The sequence below is a fragment of the Syngnathus acus genome, chromosome 10 (assembly GCF_901709675.1).
Source record: "Syngnathus acus chromosome 10, fSynAcu1.2, whole genome shotgun sequence".
Classification (NCBI taxonomy): Eukaryota; Metazoa; Chordata; class Actinopteri; order Syngnathiformes; family Syngnathidae; genus Syngnathus; species Syngnathus acus.
Genome location: NC_051095.1, coordinates 14714216 through 14730399, shown reverse-complemented (window position 1 = coordinate 14730399; position 16184 = coordinate 14714216). Strand labels below are relative to the sequence as shown.

General features: G+C 38.8%; 1 protein-coding gene across 1 annotated transcript in view; it reads right to left on the bottom strand.

Moving 5' to 3' along the window:
* tnmd (tenomodulin) overlaps positions 1–16184 on the bottom strand; it is a 48704-nt gene that overhangs the window by 18447 nt on the left and 14073 nt on the right. The window contains exon 3 of the mRNA XM_037262560.1: positions 146–286. Within this exon, the coding sequence (XP_037118455.1) occupies positions 146–286 (141 nt within the window). The remainder of the gene's footprint in view (positions 1–145; positions 287–16184) is intronic.

Below are 16184 nucleotides of genomic sequence, written 5' to 3'. Positions count from 1 at the left end.
ACTGATCTAAATGATCTCACAACTGCAAATGATCATTATCAGCTATTATTTAGTACCTTTTAGCCACTAACGTTTTCAAAGGCCAACACGTAAACATGATCTGCCACATTTCTACTGAATGCACTTGAGTAATACCTTCACTCACATGTTTAAAGTCGTGCACCTCGAGCACCTCTTGACTCCCATTTCCAATTCGGAAGATTTCAATCTGCCGAATCGAGTCGATCTCCAACAGGCTGGGTGTTTCGACGCCATCCAGAACCGCTTTGTACTCGTGGTCGTAGACCTAAAAGGATAGAAGAATAAACATCACCAAATTGCACACCAATAGTGCGAGGCTGCAATCTAGTTTAGGACAAATAAAGTGCCTAAAAAATACAACAATGTTAAAATGCACCTTAAAAAAGACAAATGCAATCATTGATCAGTGAGTTTTCCTCAAATATCTAAAATAAATAGTTACAAAGCGTTCTCCTCACTGTGGCCCTAAAGCAGTGAAGACACGCTTGGATGACAGTTAAAATTCCTTGTTTGAAAAACGATTCATGCCCGCCAGCTGAACATATGCCATTAATATTTATGCGAGGGTTGTGTTTGTGAGGAGAAATAAATCGTGGAGTCCATCTTCATCTTTCTCTGCCAATGAGACGCATTATTAGTGAATACATACAAACGGGACTCTGTCAGAATTTATGTACATCAGACACATCCGTCCACCAATGCACAAAGACAAAATTGGCTTTCACGTTTCGCTCTCCCACACGCTCATTTTTTTGTGTCTCCCTGCTTACATGATGTCATCAGAAGCCTTTTTTGTCTGGTTGGAGAACAGTAAGGTGATAATTGGATACAATTCTTAATAGCAGATCGCTGTAAGAGTCGCATTGCCCTATAAATCTCCATTAACATGGGTCACAGCAGCATCGGCAAAAGGAAGTGGAACTTAAAATTGCCAGCAGAAGCCAAATGAAGATGGCTTTGAAATTTAAGTGTCAATTGGGCCGTTGTGGATAAAATTGAGGCTATTAAATACTCCGCAAGTCTGAGTGGGAATTTAAACTTCAATTTGATCATTCTTTTTTATATTAGCATAAATGTGCAATTGGGGGCATGGAATTAGGAGGTTTATTGATCCATGCATCCATCCAATTAATCCCTAAATACATCACTTCTAAAGAAAATATAAAAGTGATCTTCCTGCCATTCAAAAAAAATGTAAATACTTATTTTGACATATGGACTATGCGTGCGGGCGAGTGCGAGAGAGAGCGAGAGAGAGCGAGAGAGAGAGAGAGAAAGTGGGGGGAGTGTGTGTGTGGGGGGGTCAACAAGTGGGGGTCTGAGACGATGCAGTACCATGTCTCGTTAATTAATAATAGCTGAAGTGCTAGTTCTCATTATTTCCATTGTGGTACTAAAACTACACGAAAGTTTCAAATATCAAATGTCACTGCGTTGCAAGACAATTAAAAAAGCACCATGAAAATTAGTTAGCTTCATAGTGCAAGTGGATGAAAGTGCATGGAAAAATTCGATTTAAATAACAGTATACTTTCTGTAGAAAGGACTCTTAAAGGCCACCATGTCACTTTTTTCCTAAACAAAGACAAAATATCCATCCGTTTTCTGAATCCCGAAATAGGCCCTTGAAATCCTCTGGGATTCTACAGTCCCATTAAAACCAGTGATGCTGATAATGGCGTAACTCCAAAATGAGCGTTTTCCAGTATTGGCAAAATTTGTGATTTAGCTTCAAAAACACTCCATCAGATGGAAAGAAAATACACGAATCGCAGTGCTGTATGCATTGATGCTTAAACAGAAAGTCCCACCATCAACTATCAAGGTCACTTGAACTCTAAATTTGTTACTTTTTAATTTAAGTAATCATAAAGTAACAAAGTTACTTTTCAAAACAAGTAATTAGAAAAATAACTCAAGGTACCTGGCAACATTGATTAACACTGACTGTTTGGCCTAGTCCAGTGTGCAAAAAGCCACCTATAATTGTACCAAAAAATTTAAAAGTCTGTCCAAGTAAACTTTTTATAATGAAATGTCATGCTGATAAATAGGAGCACAAACCACACAATGAGGGGTAGAATATTCAGTATTTCATCCAAGCCTGACCTGTTGGGTCACTTTAAATAACAAATTCCTCACCACAAGGGAAAACAGTGGTTTGTGCAAGTAATTGACTGTAATTAAATGTGCTATGGGCGGCACGGCGGAACACTGTTTAGCACGTCCGCCTCACAGTTCGGAGGGTGCAGGTTTGATTCCACCTCTGGCCCTCCCTATGTGCCTGCGTGGGTTTTCTCCGGTTTCCTCCCACATCCCCAAAACATGCTTGGTAGGCCGATTGAGCACTTCATATTGCAAATGTGAGTGCGGATGGTTGTTCGTCTCTCTGTGCCCTGCGACTGGCTGGCAACCAGTTCAGGGTATCCCCCGCCTACTGCTTGATGACGGCTGGGATAGGCTCCAGCACGCCTGCGACCCCTGTGGGGACAAGCGGTACAGATAATGGATGGATGGATAAATGTGCTATGACTGATACCACCATGTGCTCGATGTCTTTACCACAACACACACCACCCGCGCTTTCTATTGTCTGCAGCGCGGAGCATTTCTAAAAATGTCAAGAGTGACAAATAAAATTTAGGCTATACTAAATATATCCTTTATTGGTGGGAAAAAAATATGCAAAATGTTCCAGATACATTATTTAAAAAAAAAAAAAAACATTTTCAAAGGCATGCAGCATGCCCAATAAAAAAAGATTTATAGTAGTTACAGTTATATTTGTAGGGTGTAAAATGAGGCTAAAGTAAGCAAGAAGACTAGGTCATAATTAACAGTGGGTTAATTTTTACATGTGACCCTTTTCCCATTACTTGGCCCCTTTGACCCATTGTTAATTACAATATTCACGCATGTATTAATTAGGTTACGTACAGTAATGTGTGAATGATGTGTTTCCAGACATCCTGAGCACATTTAGTTATCGCTACTTGAATAAACTGTTTCCAAGGTAACCGTCCTGAAAGAAAAAAAAAACCCCACAACTGTGCGTTTGATAGCTGGCGCAGGTCCCTGAAAAATCTCATTTCATCATTTTGGGTGATTTTGACAGTCTCCCAATTCAATTCACTGCCACTGTTTCATAACAGACTCCAGTTCAGTGCAGAACCCCAGTTGTCAAGTGAAGAAAAGCAACTGGCAGAAATGAGCAGTTCTTTTTTTCTCTCTCCATACAGATAAAACGAATTTGAAATTCATGTCGATACCCAAAGTAAATATCCACGTGTCTTTTTAGGACACACGCCATTCATTTTGTTGGTTATTCTCTTGTACAACCTGATCCCTACTCTCATCACATATCGACATGGAGGAAAATATTTCAGGCGATCCATGTCGAAGCCCTCGCACACACTACCCTGTTTATTGACTCAAGGTTTCCATTTGACGTGCTTCTTAACAAAAGCGGCGAGATGCCTTCCGCCACGGAGTCACGTCGAAAGCAGTGAATAAAAGCGGCAGGCACTGCAAAACCTGCGGGTTGTTTGTGTGAACGGGTTGAAGTGCTGCTGAGCCCGTGGACATTAGGAAAAGGTCGTATGGATGTTGTTACAGGTGACTGGATCGCCGGGTGCATAAATGCGTGTGGCGAGAGACAGCCCGCATATGTTCAGCGATGAGGAAGGCGGCGGCCGTGGGAGTGAGAGAGATGAGTTGATGACAATATGTCCTCTTCGTTGTCCTTGAGGGGAAGGAGATAGAGGCTGCAGTCAGGCGGAACTAGATGCCTGTCACTCACCGCAGGCGGGTGGCGGCCAAGGCAGCGGTGGTGGGTGTGAGGCGGGCAGCCGTGGGAGGGAAAGGTGGAGCGGGGTTGAGGGAGGGGGGGCAGCACCGTGCATCGGGCCTCTGGGGAGCCATAGGCAGCCTTGTGATGGATTGAGGTGGGCAGCAGCTTAGACAGCTACACCGATGAACACTGTGTCCTTTTGGGTTCAGTCCTTATAAGGTCCTCTCCACTTTTTCTCACCTGACAACTTGTGGGAAAAAACACCACAGTTGATATTCTATACAGCAAAACTTTGCTTCATTGGGAGGGATACATTCCAAAGAGACCCATCGATACTGGTAATAATCCGCATCATAGAGTGACTGTCTTTAGATTTTTGTTTGTTTGTTTGTTTGTTTGTTTGTTTTACCCCTCCTACACACTATATTTTTTGGCTGTTATAGACAAGGAGATTTAAAAAAAAAAAAATCGTAATGTCATGAGGATTTAGCAGGTGAGCCGTGATACAGTATATGGAATCCACAAGATCAACAAAAGAATGCTTTATGTATGACTAAACGTAATTTTGACATTGATTTGAAAAATGTGTTCACTTTCTTCCCTACTACATCAGATTTATATAAAGAATACGTATATGCCCGCAATTTTCAGTTTGAGACATAATTTTTCTCAAGAGTTTAGTGTGCGTCATTTGACCTTAGTTCATTGAACATTTTAAATGTATTTAATTCTGTATTACTGTATGTGCAGTAGGAGGACCAGTTATTTGGAAATTGTACAATTAATATGAAATTTTTACCTTGCACTTGACAAATACTGCATGTATTAAAAAAGTTAATATTAAAACAAAATAAATTAAGTCATTTTCTATGTGTTAAAAAAACAACCTAAAACTAATACTAAAACAAACCAACTTGAAATATTTTCTAAAAGAGTAAAAGTAATTAAAACTTAAAACAAGTCAAAACCAACTGTGTATAAAATCCGGTCATTTTTTCACATTTTATCTTTGATTTTCTGCGGATGTTTCTTTGCTTTTATACTCTCTCTCTTTTTTTTTTTAATTGTGTATGCTATTTTATGTTTGTACGCCGACTTTGAGTGCCTTGAAAGGCGCCTTATAAATAAAATGTATTATTATTATTAATGAAAAATCTCAAACTATTATAACCCTCCTGGGATAGGCCCTCAAAAGCCTGAAAAGTATAATAAGTGGATGGATGCATATACAATTAATAGAGCTGTTATGATGGGAACACTTCCTCTAAGAACAATTTTATTCGGTAATAATTGTAACAAACATAAGTGAAAAAAATGAAATGGATCTGTGTGGGTTCTGGGATTTTCCAGTATATTATATGCAGTCAGAGACAATATTTTTTCCAATCTTAAAAGGAAATATAGAAATAGCACTTTGAGGATGTTTGTCTCCCAGGTATGAAGAAAAAAAAAATCCCCAGACTTTAAATGTAGTTTGAAGTCGAAACAGCTGAGCATGAAAAATCAGAGAGAGGGCACTTTCTGGCTCCCTCGCCTCTACTTGTGTCGTCAAGTCGCCGGCAGCGCACTTATTTAGATCTCATGTCTCTTCACTTGGGCACCCAGAGGAGAACTACACTCGTCTTGCCCGAATACATCCCTTTAAAACGTTTCCCAGAGTATCACAGTCTGAAAAATGGAACATCTCTGCAACATCCTTTCTAAATTATCTCTGCAGATTTGCATCTTTACAAATACAAACAAGCCTACTGTTGTTTATTCCAGAATAATGAAGCCAGGCCCTTGTATAATGATGATTAAAGAGACTTGCACACACTCAAGTTTTATCTGCAAAACAACACAGAATAATTATACTATAGGTAATGAAAACAAACCTGGGAGGAAGCAACACACATTAAACTCAAACAAGAATAGCAGCAGATTCATCCAAGGATAAGAATGGAAAATGGAAAGCCCATATAGATTTTCCACTGAGAAACAGAGCGACGCATGGCCTTAACACATTTACACACTTTTTTTTTTGGTTGTTGCTGACAGCCCATGTGAGATGAACATTTGCAGATCTGCTTTCTTTCACAAGGCGATTTGGATCTGATAGTGTGGGGTCTGGAGACCACGGGGATTATGCTTGTGGACACTAATTACCAAGGCTGTCAACTCCCAAGGCCTACAGAATTCCGATAAATGAAGTAGGAATACTCTGCGGCTAACTAACACGTGCAGTCTGCTGGAGTGATGATGCCAGATGAATACGAGCAGCTGGTTCTGGATGGATGCCAGTTTAGAAAATTCAATTTGGACAGTGCTTGTCATTCACTACTATCAACTCAAATGCTACAGGGTAAAATGATACTTTTTGCCATGTGCCACACTAATCTCTTTGAAGAAGTGCAACACTCCACAGTATGAGGTTCAGGTTGTTACTGTTGAATGTTTATGTGTTCCAATGGACTTCTTGAAGGGTTCCATTAAATGGTGGTTCAGTACAGCTCGTTGTGCTTGATTGTTGAATGCTTTTGACGAGAGGCACATCTTCTATTCCTTCCATTCATGTACCACAAAACACTTGGTTCCCAGCTCTCGGGGACTCTAACAATGTGATATGGTACTTAAAGATTGAAGCAAGACACTTTGTTTTGTCCCCAATAGCAGGGTACCTCATGTGCTATGGCACGGACCAGTCATTCTTGTAACATTTACAAATTTTATTCAATAGGAATGTAAGAAACAAATCAAACTTTACTAAGGGTGGGAATCGTCACGTAGCAGATGGTACGTTTCGAATCAGGTCAGCCCTGATTAAGCTGCATCTCCACAGTAAGGCTATAAGCAGGCTGTGCATCAATTTTCATAGTGTCTTAGGGGCCAGACAACGTGTAAACTTCCAATTAATTAAAGGCAAGACAGCTTCATTTACTATATAGCACATTTCATACACAAGGCAAGTCAACAACTTATGAGCATTTACAAACACAACTGTTGATGACATTCAGAAGAACAGCAGAGAAAAACAAAAGTAGCTACACAAATGACTAAAATAGCTAAAGTAAAAAAAAAAAGAAGCTAAAATAGCATGCATTCACAGCATTTAAACACATTAACAAAAAATATTGGAAAAAAATTAAAAGTAAAGTAGACAGTAACATAAATTACCAAAGCAAAGACTCCAATTGGAAAACAAAGAAAATTTACGGCACATGACAAGTTACACTGGCGCCAACATGATTTGCAGTATTTTTTAAAAGACACTTTGGTGCGATTCTCACAAGCATACCTCAGAAGAAGCGGGTTAAATATTTTTCACAGTAGAAATTGTGTATTCAGCACCTGATTGAACCGTAGTGCGTGGTAGTTGATGGAAACAAGTCTTTAGTAACTGTCAAAATCAGATTTTTTTTCTAAATAAGGTAAAAGTTAAACCAACCAGACAGTTTTCACATATTTATCAGGAAAACGTTGGAGCGACACTTTATCATAACAACAAAATCATTGAAGTAGTTTCAGGTCAAAAGACCTCAGAATATGCTACAAATTTACAACAGGCACTGCATATCTGGAGGATGATGACTTTGTGTGCTGCCAAGCACTGCATTAGCATTTGCCAAAAAGCACGAGACACTACACTGCTGCCAATTTGTGTTTTGTTGTTTGTTGTAGTGCATCACAGCCTGAAAACTCACTCGCACTCGCACTTAGAAACCCAACTTCTTAACATGTGCAGCAAGATAGTAGGTCTACTGGTGCATAACAGCTGTACAATTTTTGTGGAATTCTTTTTTTAAGAAGTGCGGAATAGTGCTTTGACATAGTTCAGTATATCCAACAGAGCTTAAATAGTTGCTGTCGATATGCCATGTCCAGAGATTTGAAGGATCCTGTGGTGTTCTCCTCTCTCACAGAGCTTAGCTCAGTAGCAGCTTTGTATTAAGAGTCAGACCCAACTTTTCAACTCTGGTCTTGTGACACTCGTACTTTAATATATTATGTTATGTAGCAACAACAGTGAACAAAGTTTTAGGTGTCCGTTTGAAATAAAATAGTAACATTTAGAATTTCTCATTCCAACACAGCCATTCATGCTATTAGTGAAATTTGACTTCATTTGACCAATCGAAGAGTCAAGCAGTCACATGACCACACCCTCGGTGTATGAAGCTTAATGTACTGTTATATCAATGTGAACGTCAGAATGAAAATTTAAGACAATTCTTTGAAATAGAATTTGCTTTGCTTTATGTCATTTTATAAAGATTTATTGTTGTTTCAGTGAAAATGAAACTGTTGGGCAATAATTTAAATTTGGACATTGCCATTTTATGTAGGCTATTTCATGCTTTGATTAAAAAATAAATCAGAACTTTACTCACTAGGTGCTTAGTACTTCATTAGTTTACACCTCCCATCTCACCCGCAAGGCGACCAAGATTGTGAGTGATGTGAGTCACCCCGCTCACTCTTTGTTTGAACTTCTGCCCTCTGGGAGGCGGTACAGGAGCCTGCGCTCCCGCACCACCAGACTTTCCAACAGCTTCGTACTCCAGGCTGTTAGGATCCTGAACTCGCTCCCCCTTTCAGCGTAGCGTCCTGTTCTTGCTGTCTGCTGTATGCACACTGGCTCGGTTTTGCCCCTCTTATTTAATGGGTTATTGGTCTGTTATTTATTCATCGCTCATTTTATTTTATTTATTATTTATTATTTATTATTTACGGTTTGTGCCTTCTTGTTTTTGTTTTGTGTCGCCTACTTGTATGTCTCGTCACCGTGGGATGGAGGAAACGGAATTTCGGCTTCTTTGTGTGTCTTGACATATGAAGGGATTGACAATAAAGCTGACTTTGACTTTGACTTTGATATTGAAAACTCTACTAATTATTCGGAGGACTGCTTTTTATTTTGTATACTTATTTATTTCTCATTTTACTTCAGTCCTACTATTCTGAAATAACAGTTGAGTACAATTTGTGGTTACTCTATCCATCTCTGCATAGTACGATCCTAATGAGGATAAGTGTTATTCGAAATTGGATGGACTTGACGTTCAGGAGTCAGAATCATATATTTAAAAAACATGCCGAGTGCATGCGCTAGGTGGTAATTAAAGGATATGAAGGAAGTGAGTAAACACATGTACAAACGCAAAGTGCTGCTTAGAGTGCTACATTATAATTAGCGCCACACTCTTCTGCAGTTCTGTTTTCATAAAGGGGAAACGGATTACCAACCTATTAAGTTTGTAAATACAGGAAAAGTTGAGCTATTTACAGATGCTGAAGCCTTCGCAATTACTTAAATATTACAGGCTCCAACAAATCCCATTCTGAGCATGTTGTGTACGTATGTAGCATTAAAAGCAGAAGTGGCAGGGTGTTCAAGTGCTCTTCGGAATCCACCCAAAAAATCACTTAAGGCGTCACTTTGATGCCAAAAACCAGTTGAGAAATGCTACAATTAGCCTCTCAAAGAATGAACCAGGTGTCATGTCAAGATGTCAAACTTAATGGAAAAATCTGTTGGCAGCTTACCCCAAATACAGCTTCATTCTGACTTTACTTTTATTGTATGATGTGTTTCAAAGCCAGATTGGGTGGCATAAATCACCAACATCGAGAAATTAAAAAAACCTTTGATATTTCTGGGGGAGTTTAAGCATAGACACATGCGGAACCCTCTGAAGCAGGGGTGCCCAAGTCCGGTTCTGAAGAGATGTATAACTACTACAGTCAGGGATTGTTTTAGTAGGGCTGCAGGCCGGATAGGCGCTCTACAGGACCGAACTTGGGAAGCCCTGCTCTAAAGCATCTCTAGTAAAGGTCAGATTTCCAAAGTTAGTCTCTCAAGAGGAAGAGAGCAACCATTTTCCTTGTCTCACTTTTTTTACATTGATGTTCAATAAAAACGCGACTCTCAATGAGAACAAGAAACAAGGTGAAAATTCATCTGAGACAAATCTCAATGACATGAAAAAAAGATGGTCATGGCAGAAAGTAAATTCTTGACATTTACACACAAACATGCAGTTTACAATACTCATGTTGGGTGTGTGTCTTTATTGTGCAGCAGATTGGAAAAATTTGTTTTATTTGTTCTGTATTTGTAGCCTTCAGGTCTTCTGCCCTTGATAACCCCCCACGGGGCATATTCTCTGCTGTTGCTAAGTGAGAAAAGATGTGGTATCATGCACTTTTTGTGATGCTCATATTATCCCATCATCTTAATTGTGTCACTCATGTTACTTCATGAAATGGACACACTCTTGGTGGAGCGACATTTAAATGAGGATGCCCCTTGTTTTGACTCAAACTGCTTTTGTGCTGTTTTGATGATGGCAGCGTGACTGAGTGGCTCTTGACTAGTGCTGGTGACTTGGAGTTTGTCTGAAAGTGCTGCTCACAACTGCACTCAGGGTAATGGAGGCAATGGCGAGTTAGATTTTGAAACATTTTCTTTTTATTTGACACATGTCGGCTGTGAAATTCTTAGATGTGACACTTTCGCATGTGCGGCGAGAAGTATTGCTAGGCAACGCTTACCGGCTCACTCGCTTTTCAACTAATGGAACAACTATAAATATACATTCAATCTTGAGGGCACAGTCCCCTGATTGAACCTTTTTATTCATTAAATACAGAAATACACATTCACACTTCTTCAAAGTAGCCACCACGTCATTGGGGACAATCAGTGAATAATTTTGGATCGATATGCCAGTCCGTTTCACATTTACAGGAGACATATCATGCTAAATAAACTATTTATTTTTATTTTTTTTATTTTTTTAAGGTTTAAGACGTGTTAAAATTCTAATTCCTCACCACAAACAACCCCAAAGTGGTGTTATCCTCCATTCACTCATCTTGGAGCATTTCTGCTTATTCCTCTTCTCCAAGCAGGGTCTTGGTGAACCAGGTGGCTTACTTCCGGGTTAAAAAAATAGCCACCAAAATAACTCAAGAAAATATTTTTCTTCCAAGACGAACTTGTGCACCGACTGGGTTTCTATTCAGTACATCTCTGGGGGTTAACCTCGAAAGCGCGTTGTATAAAAAGTTTTTTTTTTTTTAGAAAGGCATGTGGTTGGGAAGCCGAAGAGGCCCGTTTGTCATCCGTCACCTTGAGTGCTCCACACACATCAAGTCTGTTGACATTTTAATAAAAGAGAAGCAATACGCAGATGACAATATCAGACGGATTGAGGAAGTCATTTTGATGCTATGTGAATTGGATGGAGGAGAGGAGAATAAAGTAGCCACTTATTCTACTACTGTGTCCGGCGACGCTCTATGTGAATGAGGTGCTTCAACGAACTTCCCCCTTTCTGAATAATAAAACAAAATCCTAGCTATCCCTAACACTGTAATAAAACAGTCATAAAGATCAAACAGCCCGACTTCCTATTATCTAACGCATTTAAATTGGTCACGGAAATTCATCGAATCACTAGTGCTAAGGTTTCCGCACTAGTTGTTTTGCTTCATATGGTCCTTAGATCATCCATTTAAAATAGTACAGTATTTTCCGGACTATAAGGCGCACCTTCAATGAATGGCCCATTTTAAAACTTTGTCTTTATATAAGGCGCACCGGACTATAAGGCGCACCATTAATGCATCATGTCAGATTTTTAATCCAAATCAAATCATTCTCCATTTTATCTTTTTTATTTCAACTTCAGATGGAACAAATTACTTTATAATCACAAAATAACGATCCATAGTCTTTTTGATTCATGATTCATAGTCTTCAGCGGGCTACGTATGATTGATTTCATGACACAATGCTTCGGGCCAGTTTAAATTTAGAAATTTGGTCCATATATAAGGTGCACCGGACTATAAGGCGCACTGTCGGCCTTTGAGAAAATTTTAGGTTTTTAGGTGCGCCTTATAGTCCGGAAAATACGGTACTTGAAAATGTATTTATAACAAAAAAAAATTGGTGTCAGTGACCAGACTGCGTTAGACAAAGTCATGTATAGAATCGAAGCGAGTAAAATTGAAATTTAGGTGTACTCAGAAGCCAAGGGAAATTGAATTTCTCATTTGTGGATTTGGCATTAAAAGTTGTGAACCTTACCCGGGTTGATTTCAAAGCTCCAGTTTCTTGTTCACACCATTTTGTTTACTTGTGAAGAAATGCACTAACAGCAGTGGTTTGTCAGTTCAGTGTAGAAAAAAACAGGTGGCTGTTTTCTGTTTTCTGCACTGCAGTTTAAAAGCTAGAGAAAATCTAATTGGAAGTCACTACTTAAATGAAGTCAATTATGCTTACTCTGTACCCTATGCTTACTCTGTATATATATATTTATTCCAACTACGCAGGAGACTTTTTTTTTCTGGCTACATAAGTAACCATGTATGCATTGCTATGATTAACCAAGTAGTCTCGGGTTTTCAAGACAACTTGGGGAGAGATAACACAGAGGTTTTATCAGATATTAATTGGTATTGTCACTGTCTTATGATGGTGTATGTCACATTCTTGTTTTCTTTTTTTCAAGAGGAAAAAATAAAACACAGCCACAAATTATTTTTACTAGACAGCTTTAGCTTCCAAAATGTAGTTCCAATCTTTTCAGAGCCATCACTGTTGGTTGGCGGTGAAAGCCAAATATTTTTAAATGATTTACTGGGCTTGTTTGTTCGGTATGTCTGAGCTTGACTTAAATTTATGATCTTGTGATTGTCTCCTTTGGATCTATGTAACAAAACGATGGTGGTGAGACATGACAGCGTCCCGTGTGGTGTGGCGCGACCCATATAATATAACATAATTTGCCATTACTACACCTATGACTATATATGAAAAATGTATGTTAAAATTATAGAATAATATAATATAATAATAATAATATAATAATATCAGTGAGAATAAAATTAATATTCAGATCATTCTGCAGACTATCCCTTTAAAAAAAAAAAAGAAGAGTAGATTTCATTGGTTGTTAACATTAGCTGAACACGTCATCTCTGAAGTCGACTGACAGGATTATGCCAATTTGGCAACCTGAAGGGAAAATCACACAAGTTTTGAAAACAAAAACAACTTGTGAGCCAAAAGGCTCTTCAACAGGCGCATTTTTGTCTGGAGTAATGAACCATGGATTTATCTGGGTGGGTGGGTGGTGGAATATATGGAGCATATGTGCAGCTACTCAAGTCGTATTTTGGCAAAGGCTACAGGCTATCATTCTTCTGCTGTTTTATTTCCACTGTGGAAAAATCAATTAATCCCACAACCTCTGAATCTTGAACCAGTCTCCCTCTCTTTTCTGTCAACCCACTCCTACCTGAAAAGAGTGTAATGACCCACTTTCTCCTTGTCCCCCGGCAATTCTGTTGCTTAACGCGTTTGACCACCTTGCCATGGTCGACTATAGTGTGCAGCTGCTGTTAATTTACAGGAGCACCGTTCGCCTTTCTTTCCTCGCTCCGAAGCATATATGACTAATCACAGCAGTCATTTCAAACAACTCGAGCTCTTGGTGGCAATAAATCACCTTGATACGTGCTACTGTACCGATAATAGATTCACGCTCGTGGCAGAGAATGGAACAGGTAGTTTTTGAGAACTGTTGGGCAGCACGGCATCGTGACATTAACTCGAGACTGGGACATATTGTTGCTCAGTGTACTCTTATGAGGCAACCAAAATCAAAGCAAAAACAACAAAGGGTTGTATCGGCTTTGTGCAACCGCCGGGGGGAATATGATGCTTCTTCCTTGCTCTTAAAAACACATTTTCTTTCTTCTTTTCAAACCCTTTTACAGTTGGAGCTTTTTACAAAATCCACAGTGTTCTCCGTAAAGGCACCATGTAAATATGCTTTCGGAGATACAAACATTTTTAAAAGAAACAAATTGTGCATTTGTGCTCAATTTGAAACATTTCCCCAGTGTCGTATTAACGTACTTTTGTCAAAATAGAATCAAGAACTATAGCTTTGCTCATCTTTTCCGAGTATCGCTAAGATGAGCCTGTTTTGAGGCAGTGGTCCTGTTTTACACCAATGCTCACCCCACCCGCTGTACCGTGGGGCCAAGGGAGAGTATGGCTTTCGTTACCATGACAACCTAACGGAACTAGGGAGTTGCGACGAGGTGATCGTCCGCTGTTTGCAGAAACCCACGGTCTGAAGAGAAATGCGAGTGTCCATAAAGACATAAATGCATCAAATGTGTTTTCACTCATGGAGACAGCACTTCATCAACAAGCCATCATATCAATCACAATGATTTGGCACGTATTTTGAAACTAAGCAGCTTTTCATTTGACGAGTGATGCATGTATGCTGCATTTAACGGCTTTATGGATCATACCTCAACAGCACTTTTGAGTGAGCCCCAAACCATTTGGGCTTTCGTTGCCTTGCCACGAGGCATTTTAACAAGGCCCACAAAGTGTGTTACTCTCGTACAAGTAGTCCCAACATTGAAATTTGCTATCCTCAGTGTCTGTTAATCCTTAGACATTCATCCAAATAAAACCAAACCCTTGATAGGTGAGCTGTTGTTGCATTTTATCCCCAATACATTTTAAAGCCAAATTATACAACTTCCAATATCACACCTCAAGTCTACAATAGTTAAATGCTGTTCACAAATTTCATTTACCTTGGAACCTTACTGTGGAAACCAAGGTTGATAATGGACCTCTGATCCATTGTTTTATTCCATATCAATTTCTCCCAAAAGAAATAGTGACCATAATTAGTACATAAAAATTGAATCACATCAAGCAATCAACAACCCAGCCCTGGCACTGGCTGTCATCTGCCAAATTCTCCTCCCCCTTCTTTTCAGTTTCTTGATTGTTTTATCTAAGGCCTAAAGTGTACCTCCGGAGATCTCACATTGCGGTCTTGATGGGGAAAGGGAGCAATATTGTATAGTTTGATAAACATCTAGTGTTCCCACTTTTGTGTCTGGTCTTGTATTTGCCAAAATAATCTCCCCCGGTTTCCAAGGCAAAGCGGAGGACCTGTGGTAGACCTCAACAAAGATAATTGCAAGCTGATACTGTGTCACAAGAAAAGTGACCTCCATTATGAATACGTCTCCTGGTCATGCTCCAGGTTTTTGTCAGCTTCATCTCCAAATAAATCAAACAAGAGGCCACTCACCTATCCTGAATCCAAGTGGCATTTTAAAAATGGCTTGTGAGTGCTTCAAGCCTGCAATTTGGATCAATTAAATACAAGGCCATAATCTATCCTCATGAAAAGCATTAATTGCAATCAGCATTTTGTTAGCCTGATGGTAATTGAACTTCCTCTGGTTCAGAAGGGCAAACAAAGCTTCACAGGTTAAAATGGTAGAAATTTCTCCAAATGTGCTCACGTGCCTGTGTTTCATTTGGCTATCACTATACTGGATAGTGTCAGTATCGATGCTTTATGTTCTCATTTTGGCGGTTCCATACATTAAGAACAGGTACAAAACTCGAGGCCACATCATTTCGTGTGGCCCACGAAAGCAAATAATTCTTGCTAAGTGGTATTGGTCTCTTTGTTTAATTTTCTTTGGTAAGAAAATCTGCATCAACAACATGAAATTCTCTTCATTTTTTTGAATTATTGCCACTTAACACAAAACTAAATAAGAGTGTTAACTAAATGTGAATGCTTTTTTCCTATTTCCATCAAATCAATGTGTTATTAAAATTAAAAAGAAGAACAAAGCAATGTAGGCAAGCCATAACTACGATATGGCTCAGAATGAAGATGAGTTTGTCACCACTACATGACTGTGAGAGATGAAATGCACTAATGTAGAATACATTTTTTGTTCCTTCCCTATGACATTTCACACGGGACTTAAGCTCAGTGAGCAAAATGATTAACAATTGTGTTAACTCATCAATCTTTGAGTATGGCTCCTATTGTTGTTTCTAATTGTTTAAAAATGTAAATTGCGCACATGACAAAGCGAAGTAATTCTAATCCTCAGCACATATAAATTAATGTTAAACACAGAGGCAATTTGTTTACGTATTTATTTGTTTTATATATTTGTTGATTTCTGTTGATTGATTGATAGATTGATGATTGATTGATTGATGGTTTATTGATTGAACATATAAACATTACACAACAGCTATTTATATAGGTATATATATTTTTACTATTATATTATTATTATTATTATTATTGTTGTTCTTGTTATTAATATTATTATTATTATTTAACACTTGCATGACAATTTTACGTAAACATTTAATAATGGCCTGATGATGGCTGAAATTTGACCCTGGAGTGATTTTACTCAATTTCCATTACATCCTGTGGGATATAGTATATCGACCAACGTTCTGGTTGTTGTTTTCACAGAGTCCCCCGTATTAAAATTTAAGGTACATTTAAGATGACAGATGTAA